Raw genomic sequence first — 22,656 nt, forward strand, 5'->3', positions numbered from 1 at the left:
GAGGTTGGTGCTCTCAGCTGTCGGGTTCTGTCAGCCCTGCGCGCCCGGTGCCGCAGCCCCGGCCCTGCGGTGGGTGCTGCGGTAACCAGGGCCCTGCCTTCTCTCAGGGGAGCTGATGGATCTGATCCGGAGGGAGGGGCAGAGGATGACCGCCGCGCAGCCCTCGGAGACCACCGTGGGCAACATGGTGCGGCGAGTGCTGAAGGTCATTCGGGAGGAGTACGGCAGGTGAGGTGCCCCTCTCGTGCTGTCCGTGCCCCTCCTGGGAGCCCAGCCAGGACTGCTCTCCTGCACAGCGTGTTCTGCTGCTTCTGTGAGCCCCTTCAGGCTCCATCGCTCTGCTCCCGCCTCTCCCCTGGAGGGATTCAGCAAGTTTCACACCAACAGAAACCTGCCGTTTTCAGTGTAGCTGAGGACGTTTCTTCTAGTGAAACTTCACTTGGCACGTGTTGTGGGTGCATCAGAACAGTCTGTCCCATGACCTCAGGCTGTTCTCTCGGCTGTTCCCAGGAGGGTCTGTCCTGGAGCAGCAGCCTTGCATCTGCTGCTCATCTGCAGTGCTCACCTGTGACTTAGGAAGGCCCTTCCTGGCAGAATTTCGGGCATCTTTATGCCAGAGACAGCTAGGGAGGTTCTTTTGGTGGCAAGGTGTGCCTCCTGTGTGTGGTTTTCCTTCCTCTTTCACATCCAGGTGTGCTTCCCTGTGTCAGCCTGGCCGTGCCCCTGTGCTTTCTCCTGAGGCTGAAGGTCTGATTCTCTCTGCAGGCTTCATGGACGCAACGAAGAGAGTGACCAGCAAGAATCCCTGCACAAACTCCTGACTTCTGGAGGACTGAGCGAGGATTTCAGCACCCCTTATCCTCCCCTCAGAGCTAACGTTATTGAAGCTATTAATGAGCTGCTAATAGAGCTAGGTACGGGTGGGTCTGAACTGCCCCAGGAGTGGTGCATCTTACGGGGTGGGACTGGTGCTTCCCCCTCCTCTTAGGTGAAAAGAAAACAGCAAGGATCTGGGAGGCTTAATCTGAAGGAATTAATGAACTGCTGCTCCCAGGACTTGGCTTAATTCCTCTTTGGCTTATGGGGAGATGGGTGGAACATTGTGGAGGGAACAGTATAGGGAGTATTGGCCTGTGCTCTTGGTCTTCTGGGAAATCAGAGTCCTCTGAAGAACAGTATCAAAAATATGCCAAGGTTGGACTTAATCCCTATGCACGTATAGACTGACCCTTGTCACAAGCCCCGTGGTAACATTTTTCTGTGGTCCTGTGACAGATCAGGCACCTGACTCTCCAGCTGAAGCCCGGGTTGCCTTGCCTGTCCTCTCCACATGGTTATAGAGGTACTGAACTGTAAAACTACTGAATTTCTGTCAGTAGTTGTGTGGGCATGTGGTCTCTATGAGTAGCTAGGCAGCGTGGGGCATTCAAAGGACTAGCTTCTTGGTCCCTCTCCCCTGGTGAAACAGGATGGGGAGAGAAGCTGCTCCTGCTCTCCCTGTGCCCATGGCACCCTTTAGTAAAAAAATGTTCTTGTTGGAGAACAGCCCTGGCAGCACAGATGTGTTTCCTGGCTGCTTGTCTACTCGTGGCTTCCTGCTGTTCCAGAGGGCACCACGGATAACATCGCCATGCAGGCGCTGGAGCACATCCACTCCAACGAGGTGATCATGACCATCGGGTACTCGCGCACGGTGGAGGCCTTCCTGAAGGAGGCGGCGCGCAAGCGCAAGTTCCAGGTGATGGTGGCAGAGTGCGCGCCCTTTTGCCAGGTGAGCTGAGGACAGCTTGTTACCCTACCCCGTGTCCTTCGGTCCGAGGGCTGTGGCTGTGCTGCGGTGGTTGGTACTGTTGTGGTTCAGGCAGGAGCTGGGTGCTCATATGTGCGGGAGCTGCATCCCAGGGGACCCACTGGGTTCTCCCTCTCTCTAGGGCCATGAGATGGCTGTCCGGCTGTCTAAAGAGAACATCGAAACGACTGTCATGAGCGACGCAGCCATTTTTGCTGTCATGTCTCGAGTCAACAAGGTAAGGAGGGCTCTGCTGGAGGAGGTAGTTCCTGGAAGGTTTGGAGCCTAGATGTCCCAAACCAGGTGCAGGTCCTAGCAGTGAGGGATGCGTTTCTTCGCTGATGAGTCAAAATGGTAATACTCCCTATTTACAGCTGGGGTGGAGACCCAAGTCAGTACAATGACTGACTGCACAGGGATAGGTTTTGCTGCCTTAGTGGCTAGGAGACAGAACACAAGAAAGGATTAACTACCTTTTTTAAAAAAAACAAACATGGAACAAAATCCAGCATTTCCAAAGGGTAGGAACTCCCTTTGTGTGCAACACAAGATGGGTGGTGAAGGGAATCACCAGGGTGTGTCTTTTTTAACAGACCTGTTCTGTACTTTATAGAGACAAATCACTTATACAAAGCTTACTTTGCAGGCTTGTAGAACAACAGGGGTCACAGCCCAGCTTCTGCTCTGTGTTCCCTGCAGTAGCACTTATGTTTGTCCTCTAAAGTTCTCCCTGCTGACCTCACCATGCTGGAGTCCAGTTCTTGTTAGAGAGGAACATCTCGGTTCAGAGCCAGTGCCAGATGAAACAGATCAGGCATCCAGCTGCCCTGCAACTCCATCCAGCCTTTGGCTGGCAGTTCTGACTCTCCTCATCTGGCAGGGTCCGAGCCAGGAAGTGTTTCTTCTCCAGTTTGCCATGGAACATGCTATCTAATGCTGATTTGCCTTTTAAGGTCATCATTGGTACAAAGACAATCCTGGCCAACGGTGCCCTGATTGCGGTGAGTGGGACTCACACTCTGGCACTGGCAGCTAAACACCATTCCACTCCGCTCATTGTGTGTGCCCCCATGTTCAAGCTTTCACCACAGGTAAGTGCAGCAGCTCTTCACGACTGCAGCTGCTCTACATAAGAGATGGGGGGGTCATTCTATGCTTGTAGAAGCTCGTGGGGTGGAGTGCATCACCTGTCCCAAGGCAAGGTTAGTACATGAGCCATCTGTCCCATCTATCAGTGTTACTTCAGATAGGAGATCCTCGCCCAAATCTGGCACACCTCAGGATCCTCTTGGAGCACCCTCCTCTGCCACATGTGCTGAGTAAGCAGTGCACTGGGGCTGCAGTGCAGGATGTAGACCAGTCCCTACTAGAGACAGATACCACCATACTTAGTTGCTTCCAACTGCAGTGGATTTCAGTGTGTATCTTGTCAAAAGACCCTGACAGAGGAGGTAGATGGAGATGCTCCAAACTGATTGTCACACTCTGTACTTTTTCAGTATTGTCAGATGAAGTTGCAGACCAAGGAGGTCACTTTGGCTTTGCAGAAGGTCAGCCAGCCAGGTCACAAGAGGCTATGAGGAAGAACCTTTCACCTGTAGATGTTACAGAAGTTCTAGGCACAGACATAGACACTGTTAAACAGATGTAGTGTCACCTAGCAAGTCGTCTTCCCCTGCTTTAGTTTCCTCTAGCACCCAGGATCTGTTTTCACCAGAGTAATGAAGCAGCCTCTTTTCCTGACCTTCCTCTCGTCTTTCTCATTTAGTTCCCTAATGAAGAGGATTCATTCCACAAGTTTGTGTCACCACAGGAAGTGCTGCCGTTCACAGAAGGTACTGGCTCTCTATACAGACTGGTCAAGCTGGTTCAGCCTATAATTTTATTTTTTTTTTTATAGCTCATGTAAAATATAAATGTAAGACTGTTTGTAACTCAAGACAGAAAATCCTTTCCTGTTGTCTAAGGTGCTGGAGACCATCCTATTTTATAATTAACTTTCTATTATAGATAGTACAGGAAAAGGATTTCCTTTGAACACTATCTTTGCACTTTTCCTTCTGCTCTGAAATAGTGTTTTATTACAGCATTGTGATGATGGTGCCAGGCAGGTGGCAGTCCTCTGTGGGATGGAGCAGATGCCCAACACTGAGGGCAGCTTCCTTTCCTTCCTACAACTCAACATTAACTTCGTTATGTGATCCACTTGTTGAAATCTAGTGTCTCTGCAATGGGCTTCCCACCCAAGTGCCACCTTTAAAACAGTTCCCAAGCCCATTTCCAGATAGTAAAGTCTTTTTTAAAGCCCCATTTCTATGTCACAGCCTTTTGAAATGAAGATACTTGGTTTGGCACAGGGTTTTATTTTTTGCCTTCTGAGCCTTTATTGAAATAATAACTTTGGCAGCATCAGGATTCTTGCATTCTAATTACATACTGGCAGGTTTTCTGGCAATTAGTGAATCTGCACCAGAGAGGATCTGGATTGGTAAAAACTACCAAAAGAGAATGCTGTCACTCATCCAAGGTTGCTGTATACTTGTAATTCCACAACAACAGTGAGGAAGCTGGATGTCCCAGTAGTGACTTTCAGGCATGTTTCTTCAGGGGCTCAGGAAGACACACAGAAGGCTGCATTTACTTTCTTGGAGCTGCTTTGTCTAATGCTGCTTTTCACTTTACAGGGGAGATCCTGGCAAAGATCAATGTTCACTGCCCAGTGTTTGACTACGTCCCTCCAGAGCTCATTACTCTCTTCATTTCTAACATTGGGGGTAACGCGCCCTCCTACATCTACCGCCTCATGAGTGAGCTCTACCATCCAGATGACTATGAGCTCTAGTGCCGTGAAGCTTGTCACTCTCCAGACTTCTGGTTTTCTCTTGAGAAAGATGCCAACAGCTAATTAAAATGTGCGTTGCAAAGACAGGTTCCTGTGGGGAATCCCTGGGGAATTTGCTCAGCATTGTCTTTCCTCCCCAAAAGCCACAGAAGGCAGAGCTCTTGTTCAGGTATTGATCCCTGTGCTGTGTTACAAGCCACGTGGAGCTCCTAACCCACTTTGGTTTTGAAGCAGCAAGGCATATGTGTACCACTCTCGGGCAGCTAAGCTGTTCCTTCAAGGTGTGCTGCAATAAAGGCTGTTTACAGTGGTCTCCCTGTTAAACATGTTTTCCATATACAGTTCATTTGTTTATTTAGCTAGCAGGAGTTTTGCTGGTGTAGTGAGATGCCTGCACCTATGATGCAGTTGCAGGCTTTAAGGTGTGCTTGCACTTATGAACATGATAGAAAGCCACTGGCAATTGTCTTCAAAAGGGATTTTTGGGGTAGGATTTTCTGAGAATTTTTAGTGCGTTACTGAAGTACAAACCAGCTTTTGTACAATCCTGGAACGGAAATTCCATTCGTGATGAAAGGCAGACCTTCCAAAGTCCTGTCAGCTAGCTTGTCCACCTCCCTGTCAGAAGGCAGAGCTCAGCTCTTGCCTTTTGTACTCTGAGGGTCATTCCTGCGCTGCTTCACTCACTACACTTATTCTTTTTGGCTGGATATCTTGTCTCATTTGTAAAGTTCTTGATTTTTGTGAAGGGCAGCATGGAACAACTTAGAAATCTCAGGCTCTTGCAGGTCAGTCCGGTCACTTTTGCTTAGTCCCTTTTATCAATGTATGGCACTACGCTGTAAGCCAATTAAGGCATCAAATGAGAGCATTTTCCACTTCCCTATTTTGCTTCTGATTCAGATGTCAGTATTTATCAGATTTGATTTGAAGTTGGATGTCTGTGATTAAACAAAGACACCATCTTCTTTTACCATATTGAAATAAACTCTATTCCTCTAGCTTAGACTAAGACACAAAATAGAACTGGAACCTGTAAAAAAAAGTCTGTCTACTGTAAAAGATACTGTGAGCTATTCAGTTATTTCTATGAGGGTAGGTTTCTGTACCCTGAGACTGGGGCTATGCTAAGATTTAGAAATCTCGCACTCAAGAATTCAAACTGCAGAGAGCTGGAGAAAACAGCTGGGTGTGTCATTTGCTGCCTAGTTAAATAAAAAGAATGTTTTCTGATCCTAAGTTGGCCTGTGTAGACTATGAAGCTGGTCAGTCCTGATTCCAGTCACTGCCATGAGCCCAAGGAGAGTTTAATATTAATTTTATTCATAAATATATCCCCTTTTTAAAGGACTATAAAATACATTAATTAGAAATATCTCTTTTTTGCAGAGAAAAAGCACTGCAGTAACTGTGAGCAGCTGGAATTTCTTGCCTCTGATAGTCAGGGAGTGACATAAGATGCAGGCTTAAGATATAATTGCTTCACATTGAAGATTTTTCTCCAGGCTACACGGGTGGGCTCCTCCTGCCATGTTCTCCTGGCTGGTCTCTACTGCTTAGGTCAGTACTTGGAGCAGAACTTCAGTTACTCAGGAACTTGGCTACACACAGGGTATTATGGGGACCTGCACCACTTGCAGGGGTTGCTGCTTACACTCTTCACTTTCTGATTAGGGTCTGTTTTTCCCAAATAGCTGCCATGCTCGCGCCATCTTCCGCAGCCTTGCCAAGTTAGGTTTAGGCTGGAGGGAGAAAAAATAAGAAGCACTAAATCATAACTAAGTAAATACATTTCAATGCCTTCATACTCTTTGCTCTAATAGTCATTCCCAGTTATTTTAGTATCTAATTCACAGTCCCACTTGACTTGCAACATAATTCCATTTCATAATTTAATTTAGCACAGTAATAGCAAAAAGGAAGAAGTAATGATTAAAAAACCAACTATTTAGATATTGCTATTTTGTTGCCTTCGCCCCCATTTTATCGCATCTTAAACTTTGGGGAAGTAGGCATTTGTTTAATTAGCATCTTTGCCACTGCTAGAGTATTAGAATGTACGTTTTCCAAGTTTTACACTTAAAAACTGCAAACACTTAAAAATACATGCTTAACTTAGAGGACTAGTTGACCCCACTAAAGTCAATGTGACCACTCAAATGAAATATGCTAAGACCCTTGCTGAAGTGTTTGCAGGACAGAGGTTTAATGTTCTCAAGTTTTATTTTATTGGTAACAGCTATGTAAAAATTCACATAAGATACAGGCAGTGGCGATGGTTTCAAACTGGTCTGTGCTAGCTCTAACACACACATACATGACATGCCTCTGATAATGCAGAGTGTGTGTTTTATCAGGTGTAACTGTCCCACACAATACCTGCTTTTCCTGCTGTAGATGGTCTGTGTCTGCAAGAGGCATCATGGAAGGTCTTCCATGAGCACACTGGAAGGGCAGATGGCAAGATGACAAAGTTTCAATAAGCTTGCAGCTTTCCTCCAAAGTCAAATGCTCATTAAACTTAATAGCTCCTGAAAAAAAGATATGAAGTCTTGCACTCATTGCCAAAGAGAATTCAAATCACCCAGCAGACCTCCTTCCACATGTAGTTTTCACAGAAAGCAGGGCAGAACCCAAAGATTGTCTGGGAGGCTGCAAAGGCAGCCCAAGGCCTGTGGTATGACAGACTTAGGGCTTAGTTCAATTAACCAGCCTGTTGCACAAGGAGCAGCTTTCCGTGGCCTGAACTTTCGCCTCACCCAAATCTGATGCATAGTAATGTTACTTTTTGCTTTTCAGAAGATGTTGCAAGAGGTAAATAGGCTGCTTTTGTTGTTTGGGTTTGTTTGTTTTTTTAATTGAGTGTGTGACAGCTGAAGGCACAGCTGCTTAACAGGTCAAAAAGTATTAAATCAAGATGACTAGTAAGTTCCATAGGCTTTATCAGTTCTATGTGCCTACCACTGACAGGCATCAGTTCCAAAATCCAGTGCCAGCCCTGCCACTTAATGGCATCCAGAGGAAATCCAGTCGGAACATTAGGAGTCATTTCAGAGGTGTCTGCAATCTTTAGCCTTCACAGATATACAAGACCATCTGCAATCTGCCTTACAGCCATGGGACTTTTTTAGATAGTAAAAAAAAATACATATTGTCTGCCATTTTAGAATGCAGTGACACTGTGAAAATAGACACTTCTGGTTCACGTTCACCCTTTCAGCATAACCTTCTTAATACTGTATATGGCACAGGAACTGCCACAAGAGGCTAGAGCTGCTGCATTCTACACCTGTAAGGTCTGCTCATTTCCAGGTGCTGGAAAATCATAGTCCCTTAGAAGATGTAAATTCCTACTGCACTCCTTCCAAAATACTGAAAAGGTCACAGGCACATTTCAACTAGCAATTGTGATACTTACATGAAATGAAAAATGCATTTTGGGAAGACTAAGCCTTATTTCCTGCTTTCTTTCAAGCAGATTCCAGCACCCTTGCCCCTTCACAGAGCTCACAAAGATGAGTGCATCACAGAATGGTATTCAGTGTTTCTTGTGAGGGGATTGGAAAGTACATTAGGCCCATGTATGAATAAATCAGTGCAGTATTGCTTATCCCTCCTAGTGCTTTCTATGAAAAGACCCATTATCTCCTCATCCCTATGAAACGCATGGCCTGTAATCCTGAATTTCCTGCACATTCTGCACCCCATGCCCCAACGAGAATGTTGTGTAGGAACAAGAAAGAAAAAAAAAAAAAAAAGGATGAAAGAGAAGTACAGTTCCCCTACCATGACAGGCCTGGGAAGCTAACACCTTCAGATACGTCAGAGGCAGTGTCCCTCGTGCTCCTCCTCCTGCGGTCTGCACCAGCTAAAAGTAGTAAGGGAACATCATCTTACTTTCCATTTAACATAAGAGAAACGAAGAACTGTAACAAAAGAAAAATGAGGACAAGCTAGTGGATGACCTAGTCCACCTCCTTCATTTGGGGCTTAACACACTTTCAACCTTTGGTTCACGCAGCAAGCTTTGCATTAGTATAGTCAACTTTAGAAGCAGAGTGCAACTCACCTCAACCTGTTCTTGAATAATCTCCTGGAAAGAAAAAGGGGATATAATCAGTTTCTATGTCTCCCTTTTATTGTCCCTACCCTTCTTTGCCTGCAGCTGTGTACAATTTACTGTGTAACTACCAGAAGCAGGAAAAAGTATGCTGTTGCTAGTACACTGGCCACAGTGTGAAAGATCTAGGGGCAAGTCTTGACCTCTCACAAGTATCTTATCAGACTTCAAGCTAATCACTGGGTTTCTCTCTGCATCTGTTCCCTATGTGTCAAATGGGTATGGTCAAAATCTTATACCTCATGTGTGTGGTATATATATACCATGAATGTGTGTTATCTTTGAATACCTACCCTTTCTTCTTTGGATAACAGCCAATGTGGATTTAATTTCTCATGTCTAAAATGTCATGAATTCATGATGAACCATGAGTAGCTGCTACCAGTCCTAATTAAAATAAAAAGGACTGCAGAATAAATCTGCCAAAATGCTCGTGAGATCTTGAGGCATTAGCTAAGAATGAGTGTTCATGAGACACAAACCTGATCCCCTCCTTTGACTTTTGGCTCCCAAAATCACAGTAGGAGAGGGCATTTTGAGTTCTTCCTGATTTTAGGAAGGTTGGAAAAGAAAATTTAATCAGATAATTCATCTTCTCCATTTCTTCTTTTTGTATCAAGAGAGATGTCAAGACTGGACTGGTTCACAATGGCTCAGCCTAGTGGCTGAATATGGTACTCCAGAAACAATTTTTAGGGAGTCTTTGAAGCAGTTATGGCTGTGGAAAATTGTTTACAATGGAAATTGTAAGTAATTGGTTCAGCAATTTCTTCCTCAAGCTGCAAAACACCTCGAACTGCAGCTTTTAGAATGTTGCACTGCCCAGAGAGAAACTTCATTAAACCAACTTTAAATGCTAACAAATACTCCTGCATCAGCAATACTAATTATTTTACTGCTCATTCACGCATTCATGAGCAGTAAACTGTTGAAACTAGTATCTGCACTAGATTCTACTTTCCTTAGTTTGTCCAGTAGCCCAAGTCTGAAACATTCTCCTATAGTTTCTGTTATAGTTCAGGGATTTCAGTTGTGGGACTACTCAGCTACTAAAAGGGATGGCACCCACAGTTGCCAAGGGACTTGTCTGCCTCATAGCAGAGATACTCTGATACCCTGGGCTGAACACAGAACAAGACCAAATATCACAATTTCACCCATATCCACAGCTGACCTCCACAATGCTTTTAGAGACAGGTTGTCTTTTCCGTCGTACTTCACCGGCTTCTCTTTCTATACAACAAAGTGGCAGTCTCCTCACTAGAATCAAGGAGCTGTTGGTCTCAGGAAATGATAATTCAAGACCCAAGTCCTCCATTTTTTTGTAGCAGCATCTGAGGAAAATAACAGCATAAATAAGACATCAACCACAGTAGCTCTGTCTCCACAGCATGTGTAAATATTTCTGTATTCCCCATATATGTTTCTTCCTGCCACAGTTTCCAATCTCAAAACTAATGCATCAGGAGATTCCAAGTAATTTTGATTTTCAGCCCACATGCAGCCATATTTTTTTACTTTAACCAACTGTGCATACTTCAAGTTCCACGACCACAAGATCTAAGAGTCTGTGTATTACGAGAGAAACTTCATGTCTAAATGTATAAATCTATATTTTCCAAAGATGCATGAGATGTCTGGTTCAACACACAAACACTGAAACTACACTGCATAAAGACTCCTTTAAGTCTAATACAAAAAACTAGGATTTTGATTGATCCCTTATGATGGAAAAAAAAAATTGTAAGAAATTTATGCTTATTTAATGAACTTACACCCCTTTAAGCAAAGAGAACCCAGGCAAGAACAGCTTCTAATTAATCTGACATACGTCATCTTCTGGATGGAAAAATACACACAAAAATTGGACTTCCCAGTCAGGTGAGAACTTGTCCTCAAAACAACGGTAACAACATGTAGTTTTATTAACTCAGAAAATATTAACTTAAAACAAAGGTGGTGAAGGTCAATTTTAGAAAAGAGATTATTTAAACAAAAAAGAAGCTAATCTCAACTTACTAAAATCAGTTATGAGAGTAATACAATTGCTACATATTGAGATGACTTATAATTCTACCCCAAAAAAAGAAGACATGTATGGTCTTCAGCAACAGCAGAGAAAGACAGAAAAAGCCCATTGTGGTGAAATGACAGAATGCAAGCAGCTATTGAAATCAATCAGGTATTTTTTGTTTGGGGAAAAAAAAAAAAGGAAGTTCAAGAGAGTCAACAGAACAATGCATTACTACAATGCTTAGTAGAAAAATAACAAAATCAAAGCTGCAGGTGAACCAGAGGTCCAGCTGAACTATTAAATAGCAAGCATAGCTGAAGAGGAAGGTCTTTTAGGGAAGTTAATTTATTTCATCATATCAAACCTTTATCACAGAATATAGTCATGCTCTGCCAGCAATAATAACAACAGAATATAGGTTTCTACATAGTAGTTTTAATTTGTAACTGATTAGTAAGGACAGTCTCACAGAGTGATTGTAAAAAGATGAACTGCCAATAAATACTGATAAAATAAGACAAAACACAATAAAAGCACCAGTAAGCCAGCACAAGTAAGCTTCTTTAATCCATTATCTCAAGTGATAACTGAAAATCACAACTGGCATCCCACTAATAATTTCACCACTAATTCCTAATAATCCCACTAATAATTTCACCACTGTCCTTAAAAGAAAACGGTGGTGAATAATTTCACCACTGTCCTTAAAAGAAAACGATGCCTCTCTGATTTACTTTAACTTACTGTTCTTTGTAGTATGTTTGTAATGAAGAAAAGCAGCTCACAAAATTTATTTGGTCTTTCAAAAAGCCCTTGGTGCCATCTCTTAAAAGTGGCTAGAAATGCAAACACAAGAAGTTGTCATAGCAAGAGAAGTCATATTTGTCATGATTTAGAGATAATGGAAAAAAGGTATGCTGGCAATAACTGGTCAGTGCGCAACATGATGCAAGTCCTGATCTGTATCTTCAAAATTGTTTGTTAATGATGTAGAGAAGGAAGGGCATGGTCAAGCAGGCAAATTTGTAGAAAACACAGTTGAAACAAGCAGAAAAATGATGAATTAAATCAGTAGGATGAATGAAAAGTGTATAAGGAAAAATGGACAGAGAAAATGAATTAATCGTTCCTAAATACAAATAAATGGAAATTACCAGCAATAGTCTGACCTATTTATACATTTTGTTGGCTTCTACAAAAATAGAAAAAAAAAAACAACAAACCCACAACTCTGTGTTTCATTTGCATGACAATTCAATAAACAAGCAGTTCATGCAAACAGCAGTAGTCAAAAAAGCAGACAAAATATCAGGAGTGGATATAACAGACAGAAAATGTGGGCACAACTGCAAAGCGACTGTACTGGGATACCCTCATGTAGTATATTGTACTAAATTTTGACCATCCAGTCTCAAAAGCAAATATAAGAGAAATGGGAAACATTCAAAGATGAGTGCAAAAATCATTCAAAGTTGGACAAGAGGAATTACAAACATTGTGGTTTTAGTAAGAATGTCACTAAGAGTTGGGAACAACAAAGGTATCCAAATATTACTGAAATATGACAAGCAATGGTTACGTTCTCACACTTTTCCCTAAAGCACATGGAACATAATACTGCTTTACACTTCCATTTAGAATTTCTGGTGTTGGCCGTTGTCACACAAAAGAGTTACAACTGGATACAGCAGTGATACTGTTGCAGTTGGAATGCACCCAATAAGGGCTTTACACCAAACAGGTGTATCCATATAATGGGCCATAATCTTAACAAGGAGTGACTTAAAAGTTGTTGAGTTTGCCACAGGCATCACAAAAAAAAAGCAGTCTGCAAATAATGAGATAGTGCTGGGAATATTAAGATAGAACTTCACCTGAAAATGAAGAACAATGCAGGGTAAAAAAACCCACAAATTCATGTGTCAGGTGATAGACAGGGATTTTTTGGGAAAAGTTTTCTTAGTGCCAAATAGTTCTGCAACAGACCAAAACCAAACCTGTAGCCAAACTCCTGCAGTACAAAAGTTAAATATCCTAATAGTACCCAGGCCACCATTCTGAAACATTTGGGAAACAGTGCCCATGAAGTACTCTTGGCAGGCACCTAGGATTAAGGAATGCATTTCTGAAGTATTCACAATACAAACTTTCCATGTCCCACCCTGCTCTTTGCAAACAGTGCCTGTTAAACCACTGACTAGATGGATACTATGGGCACTGCACTCTAGTGTGCACTCCAAGTCCCGAGCCCCAGACAGTAGGATCTGCTGGCAGCTGCTTTGGCACTCTCCAGGCCCACACATGAAGGTTTACTTTCCCAGGAAAACCAGAGCACATTGCAGAGGCACAGCAATGGCACACCACAGCCTGTTGTCTTGAGATGCTGCAATGACGTGCCTGAGAAGCACACCTACTTTCCTCAGCACAGATATAGCCAATTGGGCTTGGCTCAGGAAAGAAAAACAGCTTCTATCCTGAGCTTCATGGTAACCTACCAATATGTACAGATCTTCCTGGTCAACACAGGCATCCCCAAAAGTTTAGACCTATTGGCCAGTTACTAACCGTAGAAATCTTCTTTGTTCTTCTGTAACTTCAATCTCCAAAGGGGGAGAGATGGCAGAGGACAGCAGTTTCTTCTTGCCACATGCTGCAGCTTCCTTGTCATAGGAATCTGTGAATGAATCATTTACAACTATCCTCTCTCAGAATATTTATGTAGGCATTACCCTTAATGACCCTATGGTTTGGCATGTAATCCTCTGTTTGGATTAAAAAGTGACCACAGAATGCCTTCTCCTGAAACTTGCGGAGGACTGGGAATGTCACAAACCAGACATCTAGACTCTGGGGAAGGGCTTGTTAATGCCACTTTGTTTTTTTCCCACCAGTTCCAAAAAAGAGTCACTCAAAATAGCAAAAAACACTGATGATATATTTAGTGCAACTCACAGAAAGCAATTTTTCCACAGAAAAGTCTGACATGAATGGCACTAAAATACTATTCATTAAGCATTTCTCCCTGCAGTCTAACTTTTTTCAGTACCTGACCAAAAGGAACAGAATTCCTGGAACCCTCTCTGCAGGAACTGCACAGTCTTTATACATGAAAGAGACGGTCAATGATTTTTAAGTACTTGGTGGATAGTTATTGTGCTTTTTAACACTGAAACCAATAGCTAATGAGCTTACAGAGAAGACCATTATCCCTTTGCAAACAGATTAATTTTGTGGAAATTTTAGGCTTTAAGTACAGTATTCAGCTAAAAAGGATCCAAATGAACTATGCTCTTTACTCTGCATCCCATGTCTTATTCTTCACAACATAACCACATAATCTTATTGATGTTGTTCTATTTCCTCTTCATTGTTTTTCCTATCAGTCTTCCTGCTCTTTCATTATGTGAAGACTATTTTAGTATGATAGTTCTGTGGGTAGGGAGTAAATCTGCTATTTCAGCTCCCAGTATTATGACTGCTACAGATACTGAACGTCTGCACGCTCCTAGGATAAGGTTAAAGATGACAAATCAATATCCCATTGGTTCCATATATCCCAGATTTATCCTTGTGATAAGTTAGCTGGTCAGCTTTCCCTTTCAGACAGCTCGTACTTTTCTGTGCTCTGATTATCTTTCTAGGACCATCTGAATTCTCACCCGCAATAAGCTGCTCCAAGCGGATCCGTTCATGAGCTGCATGTTGGTCCACCAAAACCAAGAGGTTTCCATCTAAAATGTACCACAAGTGAATAGTAGTAGGTAGGCAACAGCACAGGTTGGAAAGAATTACCACTTTCTAGAGGCCATATTTAGAAGATAACAATCAGCCAGTTTTACAGAAATAAAGTGAGGAGGAGGCTGTGTTGGCAGAACATAAAGTTACTACTAGAACAGAACTTTAGTGATCCAAGTTGACATTTAAATCAAGGTAATTAGATTGACTCAGAAAATCTTGGCTATTGACATCTTCATCTGACTTCAGAATAAGAGCTGAGGTCACCCATAAGCTGTTCCATTTAATACAGTCTTTAAAAATGGTACAAAAACTACTGGGTTTGAATGCCTTTTTTGTACTGCTTCAGTAATGAGTATGTACAGACACTGTGAACAGAGTCTGAAAGATGTTAGTAATTTGAGTACAATCTATTTTTGTAACAGTAATCTGAAGGCAGCAGGAACATTCAACGACATCCAAAATAAAGAAGATCCAGGAAATTTCAAGTGAACACTAACATTTTCTTCTACTCTCAATATCATCCCAATGCAAGAAGAGAATCCAAACAGGACAGTGTTCCCTCTGCAGTCTAACTGCACTTGATAGCCACTTCAACTTCATGTTAATAACCACTCTTACCTGCCTTTTTATCCATTTCATTCCTAGTGTTTATTACACAAGCGATAAATTTATTGTCCACTTGCTGAAGAACCTGTAAGGTACACAAAAAGATCATTACTAAGTGGAAAAATTGGGTGAAAAATTGAGGTAAACAAAAGAAGAGAACAATCAAAATGGATCACACAGTGCAACAAATAGCTAGTAGAATGATTAAGGGGGCAGAAACCACATCTTTTCTAATCCTTAAAGAATTTGACCAAACAAAACTGAGACATGAGAAGGTATATAATTACTCTTTATAAAAACAGTGGGGGGCTAAATATGGAGAAGGCAGCAATTATTTAAGCTGAAAGACAATAATGGCAGGAAGTAAAATGACCATAAATTGGTCATGAAACAGTTTAGTCTGGAACTAATGGAAAGTTTCGAAATATCCAAGAAAATAGTTCTGGATCACTTTTTTCAAAGAGAGTAGTAAGGGCAAGAGCTCTAATTGTTCTAAGTTTGAGCTGGACATTTACAGATTGGCTTTAATGCTTCTGTAGTAGCCTCCTTCAATTGGGAATTAAAGCTCTGTACAGCAACCTGGAGTGTTCAATTCGCTGATATCACCCAAAGAGAATGTAAACAACCCTTTTCAACATGCTCTGTGTTTCAGGACTTGTGCTGATAGTGTGTAGGAGAAGGGAAGCACGTTTGCCCATCATTTTCTGATGTAGAATTTGCCTCTGTGACTTGATTCTAACTTCCCCTCGAGGATCAGAAATCAACCAGAGCTACAGAGAATACTAAGGAGGGATGCACAATGCTTTCAGTATCCCATTGTTAGATTTAATTTAACAGATGTGTTATGGAGGAATTTCTCCGCAGGTCACATAGGTAGAGCTCACTCTGAATTCTCTGTCTCACAGCATGTGCATTGTTCTAAAATGGTAAAAATGGTAGACAAATGAAGGTAAAAGTTAATAGATAATCCTGTGGATGCAGGACATTAATGATTATTCTCTTCCTATGTCACGATGCAACATTTTCTGGTTTTGGTCTTTTCTACAGAGATTCTCGAAATTGCTATAGGGTACTGAAGGCACTATTCAGCCTCTTCAAAGAGGGGAAGTGGTAATTTCTTCTAGCTTTGTCTTCTTGAAAAATATACAAAGAAAAACATTATGCAGAAGTAAATCACAGAACCACTCATTAAGTTTTAAAGAACTGTTCTTATAATGAAGAGTGAACAGAAAAATGGTACCTTCCATTGTCCAGCTCTCCTGTTTTTTTTGAAACATAATCTGTTTACTCTAGTAACTTTATTTACTCCTGTTATTCTTACATACACAACATAAGTAAAGGAATATTTTGGATCCTTGTCCACCCTGGAGATCAACATTACCATTTCCCACAAAGTCAGAGCCTGCAGTCTCCAAGTCAGCAACCTGACCGCATGAGAACCATGTTAACTGGGCTTGTAAGCCTTTTGTCATTAGGATGGAAGAGCAGGGAAGAACCCACTCTGGCGTTTCTATCCATGCAAACCACCAAAGAATATAAGTTGAAGCTGTAAATTCACATTAGCTTTTAAGCTAATATTCAAAACTTCTGATAAAGAAGCACCAAAATGTGATGCTTATGTGATTTAAGAAATTACATTTCAGTGCAGACATAAATCTTCAAGTGAAATTTCAAGCCTTTCCATGAAATCTGGGATTAGGTTTTGAAATTACTCTGCTGAAATATTACATTTCTAAGGTCAATAAAAATGGAAAATACAGGACACAGATGTCAAAAGAATATGCACTAAGAAATACCTGCAATAAATATAAAAAACTGTGCACTGAAACATTGTTTAGTTAGCAGTGTTTTTAAGCCAGAGTAACATGGGCTGCCTCTTGATTTAATTACACAGTCAAGGAATTGTAGAGTCACTTGCAGATAGCTGTTTAACAATGAGATGATACTGAGATCTAGCATGATATACACGTCAGCCTGTATCACACAGGAACCAAGAAGTCTCTTTGTGCTTGTGAAAATTAGGCATATGAACTATATCCCTGGATACCTCTTTCCTATGAGGCAGAAGCAGAAACATCAGCAAATCCCATAGGCTGAGTGTGAACTTGAAGGTGAAAACTAGTAAGCACATCATACTGTACCTGCATTGAATGAACCATGTCTTTGGTGAAACGATAAGGATACAAGATATTGTGAATTTTCACAGCCAGATCGTCAGCCTGACTGCTGGTCACATCAACAGCAATCTGTAAAAACAGAATTAGTGATCATGGAGGCTATAAAGGGTATGGCAAAAAAACCCAAACACAGGAAACACACCCCCAGCAAACCAGCTTTAGGAAAAACTGGAAATAACTCTGCATTTTGACAAACCAAGCTTTCTACACAAGAATAGCACTAGCTAAAGATAACATCCAGCAACCCGTTTTCTTCCATCCTCATATATTTTCCCATCTGGATATCTCCTGCTAAGTTCAACGCATCCAGATGATTTCAAATACCTGCCAGAAAACCTGAAGTTAATTATCAGCCTACACAGGCTCTCAATGGATTGCAATAAAGAAGATGTATTACCCTGAAATGAGTCAGAGTACACATCACAGCAACAACTGAACAGAACTGTTCTTTTTCAGAAACTCACCAGCAGGTGGTTTGCTACTCCTTCTCTATTGTTTGCAGGTGGAAATGGTTACATACATATGTTTACACACACACAACATGATGATTAAAGATAATGCTACCTCATGACTACAAAGGAAGTTTTTCTAAAAGCTCCAACATTGTTTCCCTCTCACATGCTATAATCCTGCCTGGCTATAAAAACAAATGTAGTAAAATACACTGTTAAGACACACTACATCTCAGAGAAAAAAAGTGGGTTATTTTTTAACCCTGTCCATGAAGAGGACAGACACTGTATTACAATTTTGCCATCCTATAACTTTTAAGATTACTATCTCTGTAGAGGGAAAGACAGCTTAAAATAATATTTTGCTTCTGAAATGATGTAAGACAAAAGATTAGCCTGATACTTGCTCCTCTTCCTTGGAATAAATCCACAAGAATGACTTAGATATAAACAGTCTATAAAAGTACACAACTGCCACGTCTACAGTCTGATATATCACAGAATAACTTGTATGCAACAGTCACAATACTTGCAGTTTTGGTCCCTATGTCAGAAAATAACAGAAGGCTAAACTGACTCCTATTTTAGCATGCAAGATATTACTTACCTGTGGGCAGGGGACAAAAACAGGATTATCCCATTCTGAAAGCAATGATTGGAGAGACTCCCCTTCAGCATCTAGGAAAGAACACATATATAATACAGGCAGTACCACCATCTGGCCATAAAAGGTGCATTGGGTACCTCTACCTCCACAAGTTTTTTGGGTTTTTTCTACCATAAAATGGGAAAATACAGAAATAAATAATGGAACATGTGACTGGGCTTCTTTATTGTCTGCTTTCACTAGGAAGGAGACTGTGCAGCTTTTCGACTCCTAAACATGCTGCAGCACAGTTCAACAGACCCTGGAAATGGGCTGGGGGGAGGGAAAGAAATACCCGTTTAGCCACCCGCTCCCCCTCGACAAAGCCACATACCAAAAAGATTATTTCATCCTTCCCACCACAAAAAAATATTGTGAGGATTGAAGCTATTTTTCACATTCCAATGTTGGAATGAGTATAAAGAAGGGAGTAGGTAATTATTCTTTAAAGTACTGACACAATTCAACAAAGAACTAGGTATTTTATCTGTAAATAAGTATCCTCTAACCTGCCTTCAACCCCATATGATTTTTTTTTTCCAGTTCTAGATTTGAGATGACTCACATGGTCCCATTGTTAACAGACCTTGAGTAATTCTGGGTTCCTGTCAGGACATCTGGGAGAATTCTTTGATTTGATTTTATTCTTTTTTAACACGGAACACTATGTCCTGGAAAGCTCACCCTACCTCTCAGATCCTGGCTTGCTAGAGTTCTCTCTTTTCGAGGTCTAGGAAGGAAGGGTAGCACAATCTCACTTCTAAAGGGATGGCACCTGAACTGAATCCCTAAACACAATATAGATTTACTGCTGCAGATTAAACACCATGCAAAGTTACAAAAAGCTACACATTCATTATATTCTCCTAAATGAGCATATGCTTAGCCCTGTACAAGGTAGAGTATCCCACAGACTCTGCAATCTAACATTGAGAAATAACAGAACATATGTAAAAAGCTGAGAATTATTAGACACACTTGCATTAGGAAATGTATTATTTTAAAATACTACTGTGGCTTCTGCGAGACTGTCCTCCTTAAAAATTGTCTGGTGCTTTAATCACTTAAGAATTATTTCTGGAATTAGTGCAGTCAGAAGTGTTATCCGAGGAAAGAGGAGACATGCAGTAAAGTCTGTCAGACATCAAAACACTTTTGACTTCCCTCTGTTAAGGTGTGGCAAAACTGTCAAGTCTATCACCACTTCTACCAATACTTAATACAGTCACCAGCGACTTGTAAAACTGAAAACTTGAAGTCAGTGAGACCGCATGAGATATCAGAGTAAGCCTAACAACATGTTCCTACCCACCCAGAAATGACTTAATGATATTGCAAACCAGCACTGTTATCAAGATTATCAAGAAAAGTGGTTCAGTTTTCTACCACAGCAGTAAACATTTCACCCTTCCTTTGGTACAATTCAGACTGCTATTCTTTGTGAAATAATAATGAATTAATATAAGATCCTTTCTACTAAGAAATTAGGGGTGTGCATTCAGGAAGAGTGGCAGAGAGATAACACCAAAGAAAACCAGCTGCATGCTGATAAGCTGAGCATGAAAAGGCTCTGTGAGATCCTCGGCCAGTGTGTAGACTCCTGACTGTTGCAGTAATGATGGTCCTACCCTGGGCACAGAAACTCCCTTGAAGAATCCAAACTGCCAGCCCAGCATAAGAGAGGAACTCAGCGTCCCTCTGTCACAAAACCCAGAGTAGAGGACAAGGCAGCTTGATGTAGTTCCTGGTAAACTGTGGCAAGCTGAAGAATGCTACTCAACTCAGACTTTGACAGAATTTTTATAGCTATTGTTTCTGGAAGATACTATCCCTCAAGTTCACAGAAGAATCTATCATCTGTGTGAACAGAAGCCCAGTACTATATACCAAGATCCACTTCTCTGCTATTTCTGCAGGGAAAATCCTCGTTCAGGACATACATTTTTTGGAAAGCTAGGCTTCTCTTGCCCAAGCTGGCAGAGATACTATTAATGATTTTTCTGGCACGTAACACCAGAAAAGGTGCGGAGGGTAATAATACATCTATATATGCAAACCACATATTATTACTATATTTGAATATTAACTTTCAGTTGCCTCAATTAGATCATTAAAATACACTGATGTAATAACCTATCTGACAATAGTGTAATAAAATTAAGAAAAAATGCAAACCTAGGTAGTACAACAATGAAGACCAAGTGGAACTGGGATGTTAATCTAGTACAAATTAGATTAAGTAAAAAGGCATCTGATGGGGAAATGAAGCTTGATACATTTTCCTGTAGCAATCAGTTTAATCAATACAAAATCTAGCATTTCTATTGTGCACATGGCATGTGACTGGAAAAAACAGCAGATGGCTACTGCTTATTCTTACCTCCTTCCACCTGCCACAAACTAGTGTAATTTCCTGAAATTTGTTTATGAGAAGCTGTTCTTAATAAATTATGGGCTTATGAAATTCCAAGTCAACACCACAGGGTTACTGACACTAGTCTAAAAAGCAATATGAAAGCATACATAGTAGGTGAAGAAATTATTCCATTCTTGGATCTTAACAGCAGTCCAAAACAGCGCTCAACATTGAGAGACATGAATGAGGTGTTAGGACATAGTTCTTTTTAGTCCTGTGACCAAAACGAATGAATACCCTTTTCTTGAAAAACACATGAAAGAGCATGTTTGTTGAACTTCGAAAATCTAAGATCTATAGGGTCTAGCCAGAGTCCAAACACCTTGTTACAGCCTGGGAGGTCTGACCTTCAACCAAAGCAAAGCAAAAAAGCTGGAGTAGACACCTCACCAAAGAATAACACCATTGCCAAGGTTAAGAAAGAGTGGTACCATTGGTATGATGGAGAATAACACCAATGATAAGCCTAAGAAAGAACAATGCTATAAGATGTAAAGAGATGCAACACAATATATGTCTTCAAAGACTACAGACTATACCTAGTCTGAAAGCATAAGGGTATGGGAGGTATTCTCTTCATTAACATGGATGCACCATCCAAACATTATGGATAGAAGGTCAAGCTCCACATCTCAGTACTTTCACTGGCTACTAAACAGCACTATGGGCAACTGAAATTGGTAAACCACAGAAATGAAAAGTGTTAGACAAGGAGTGTACATTTGTGCTTGCAAGTAATTTTACTTGCTAAAAAGAGAGATGTTTTTCTCCTTGTAACACACTTTCTTCAGTGGAACACAACAGATATTAAGAATTATCAGCATCAATTATTATACTGAAAAGGGAAAAAAATGAAACACCTACTGCACCACTGTTTCTACAACTGGTGATACAGAAGGAAGTAACAGACAAGAATGGAACAAGCCAGAAGCTATCACGATTGATTAGACCAGTATTTCCCAGGAAAACTATCTAGAAAGAAGTTCCAAAGTATTTTTTCAAAACAAATTATACAGTAGAAAATATGGTATACATGAAGAATGGCTGCATCTTCACTCATAAAATCTGTCTATACACACACCAATGAATCACATAGAACAAAGACAGATGCATGCAAGGGAAAGTTACCAAATACACTATTCTGTGAAGCCAGATCAGGAGGACACAAAAAGCCAAACCTGACACAGATCAGTGAAGACTCAAGAACACCACATCCCTGAAAAAACAATATACTGTAGTGTCTTGTCACCCCTGGAAAAGCTTCACCATCAAACCACCAACAATGCCATACAACACCTACAAAGCTAAGTATGAAGGAACAGGTTTCCAAAATCTGTGGAAAAGAGACTACACCTTGTCAATGAAAGAGGTATATTTTTCTTCATTTTTCAAAGGTTGTTTTAAATTTTGTACGCTATTAAGACAAAATATTTAAAACCATGGAATTTTTCTAGTACACATACTTCAAAGTGTTCTTCACTTTATCTATAACAACAATTACATATAACTGTCATCACAGTATGTCATGATGCGCAGGCAGTTGCCTGTTATATGACAAGGTGTTGACATTTCTTTTTACTGTCTGATTAAAAAATATCTTTTAGTGTCTTGAATGTTAATGCATTACTGTCTCCATAGTCTACCACGCTCCTCTGTTTTACATACAGCTATTATAAGGCAGTGGATTTCAGTATAAACTGCCAGGTGCTGTCAGCAAGATATTTTACCCACCTAGCAGAAGACAAACAGGTTTCCTCATTCCATTTGTATAACAACCACCACCACCCCTCTTACCATTCTCTGAGACAATGTTCACAGCCATTGTTGTGATATCTTGAATGCAGGCAGCTTGAAAT

At 41.1% G+C, this 22,656-nt stretch overlaps 2 protein-coding genes across 2 annotated transcripts in view; one reads left to right on the plus strand and one right to left on the minus strand.

Annotated features, from left to right (window-relative positions):
- Positions 1-109: 109 nt before the first annotated feature.
- Positions 110-4,957, plus strand: EIF2B2 (eukaryotic translation initiation factor 2B, subunit 2 beta, 39kDa). Its single transcript, XM_009993883.1, has 7 exons — positions 110-228; positions 766-914; positions 1,608-1,771; positions 1,932-2,027; positions 2,743-2,880; positions 3,558-3,624; positions 4,474-4,957. The coding sequence occupies exons 1-7, from the start codon at positions 116-118 to the stop codon at positions 4,629-4,631; spliced, it is 885 nt and encodes a 294-aa protein (XP_009992185.1). The 5' UTR covers positions 110-115; the 3' UTR covers positions 4,632-4,957.
- Positions 4,958-6,301: 1,344 nt separating this feature from the next.
- The window catches only part of MLH3 (mutL homolog 3), a 19,651-nt gene continuing 3,296 nt past the window's right edge, over positions 6,302-22,656 (minus strand). Inside the window, exons 3-13 of the mRNA XM_009993960.1 lie at positions 22,595-22,656; positions 18,346-18,416; positions 17,251-17,355; positions 15,122-15,194; positions 14,425-14,496; positions 13,331-13,439; positions 9,926-10,085; positions 8,701-8,724; positions 8,418-8,499; positions 7,011-7,162; positions 6,302-6,373 (exon numbers count right to left, since the gene is read on the minus strand). Of these exons, the coding sequence (XP_009992262.1) occupies positions 6,302-6,373; positions 7,011-7,162; positions 8,418-8,499; positions 8,701-8,724; positions 9,926-10,085; positions 13,331-13,439; positions 14,425-14,496; positions 15,122-15,194; positions 17,251-17,355; positions 18,346-18,416; positions 22,595-22,656 (982 nt within the window). The remainder of the gene's footprint in view (positions 6,374-7,010; positions 7,163-8,417; positions 8,500-8,700; positions 8,725-9,925; positions 10,086-13,330; positions 13,440-14,424; positions 14,497-15,121; positions 15,195-17,250; positions 17,356-18,345; positions 18,417-22,594) is intronic.

Source organism: Chaetura pelagica, unplaced genomic scaffold (assembly GCF_000747805.2).
Source record: "Chaetura pelagica isolate M959 unplaced genomic scaffold, ChaPel_1.0 scaffold11, whole genome shotgun sequence".
NCBI lineage: Eukaryota > Metazoa > Chordata > Aves > Apodiformes > Apodidae > Chaetura > Chaetura pelagica.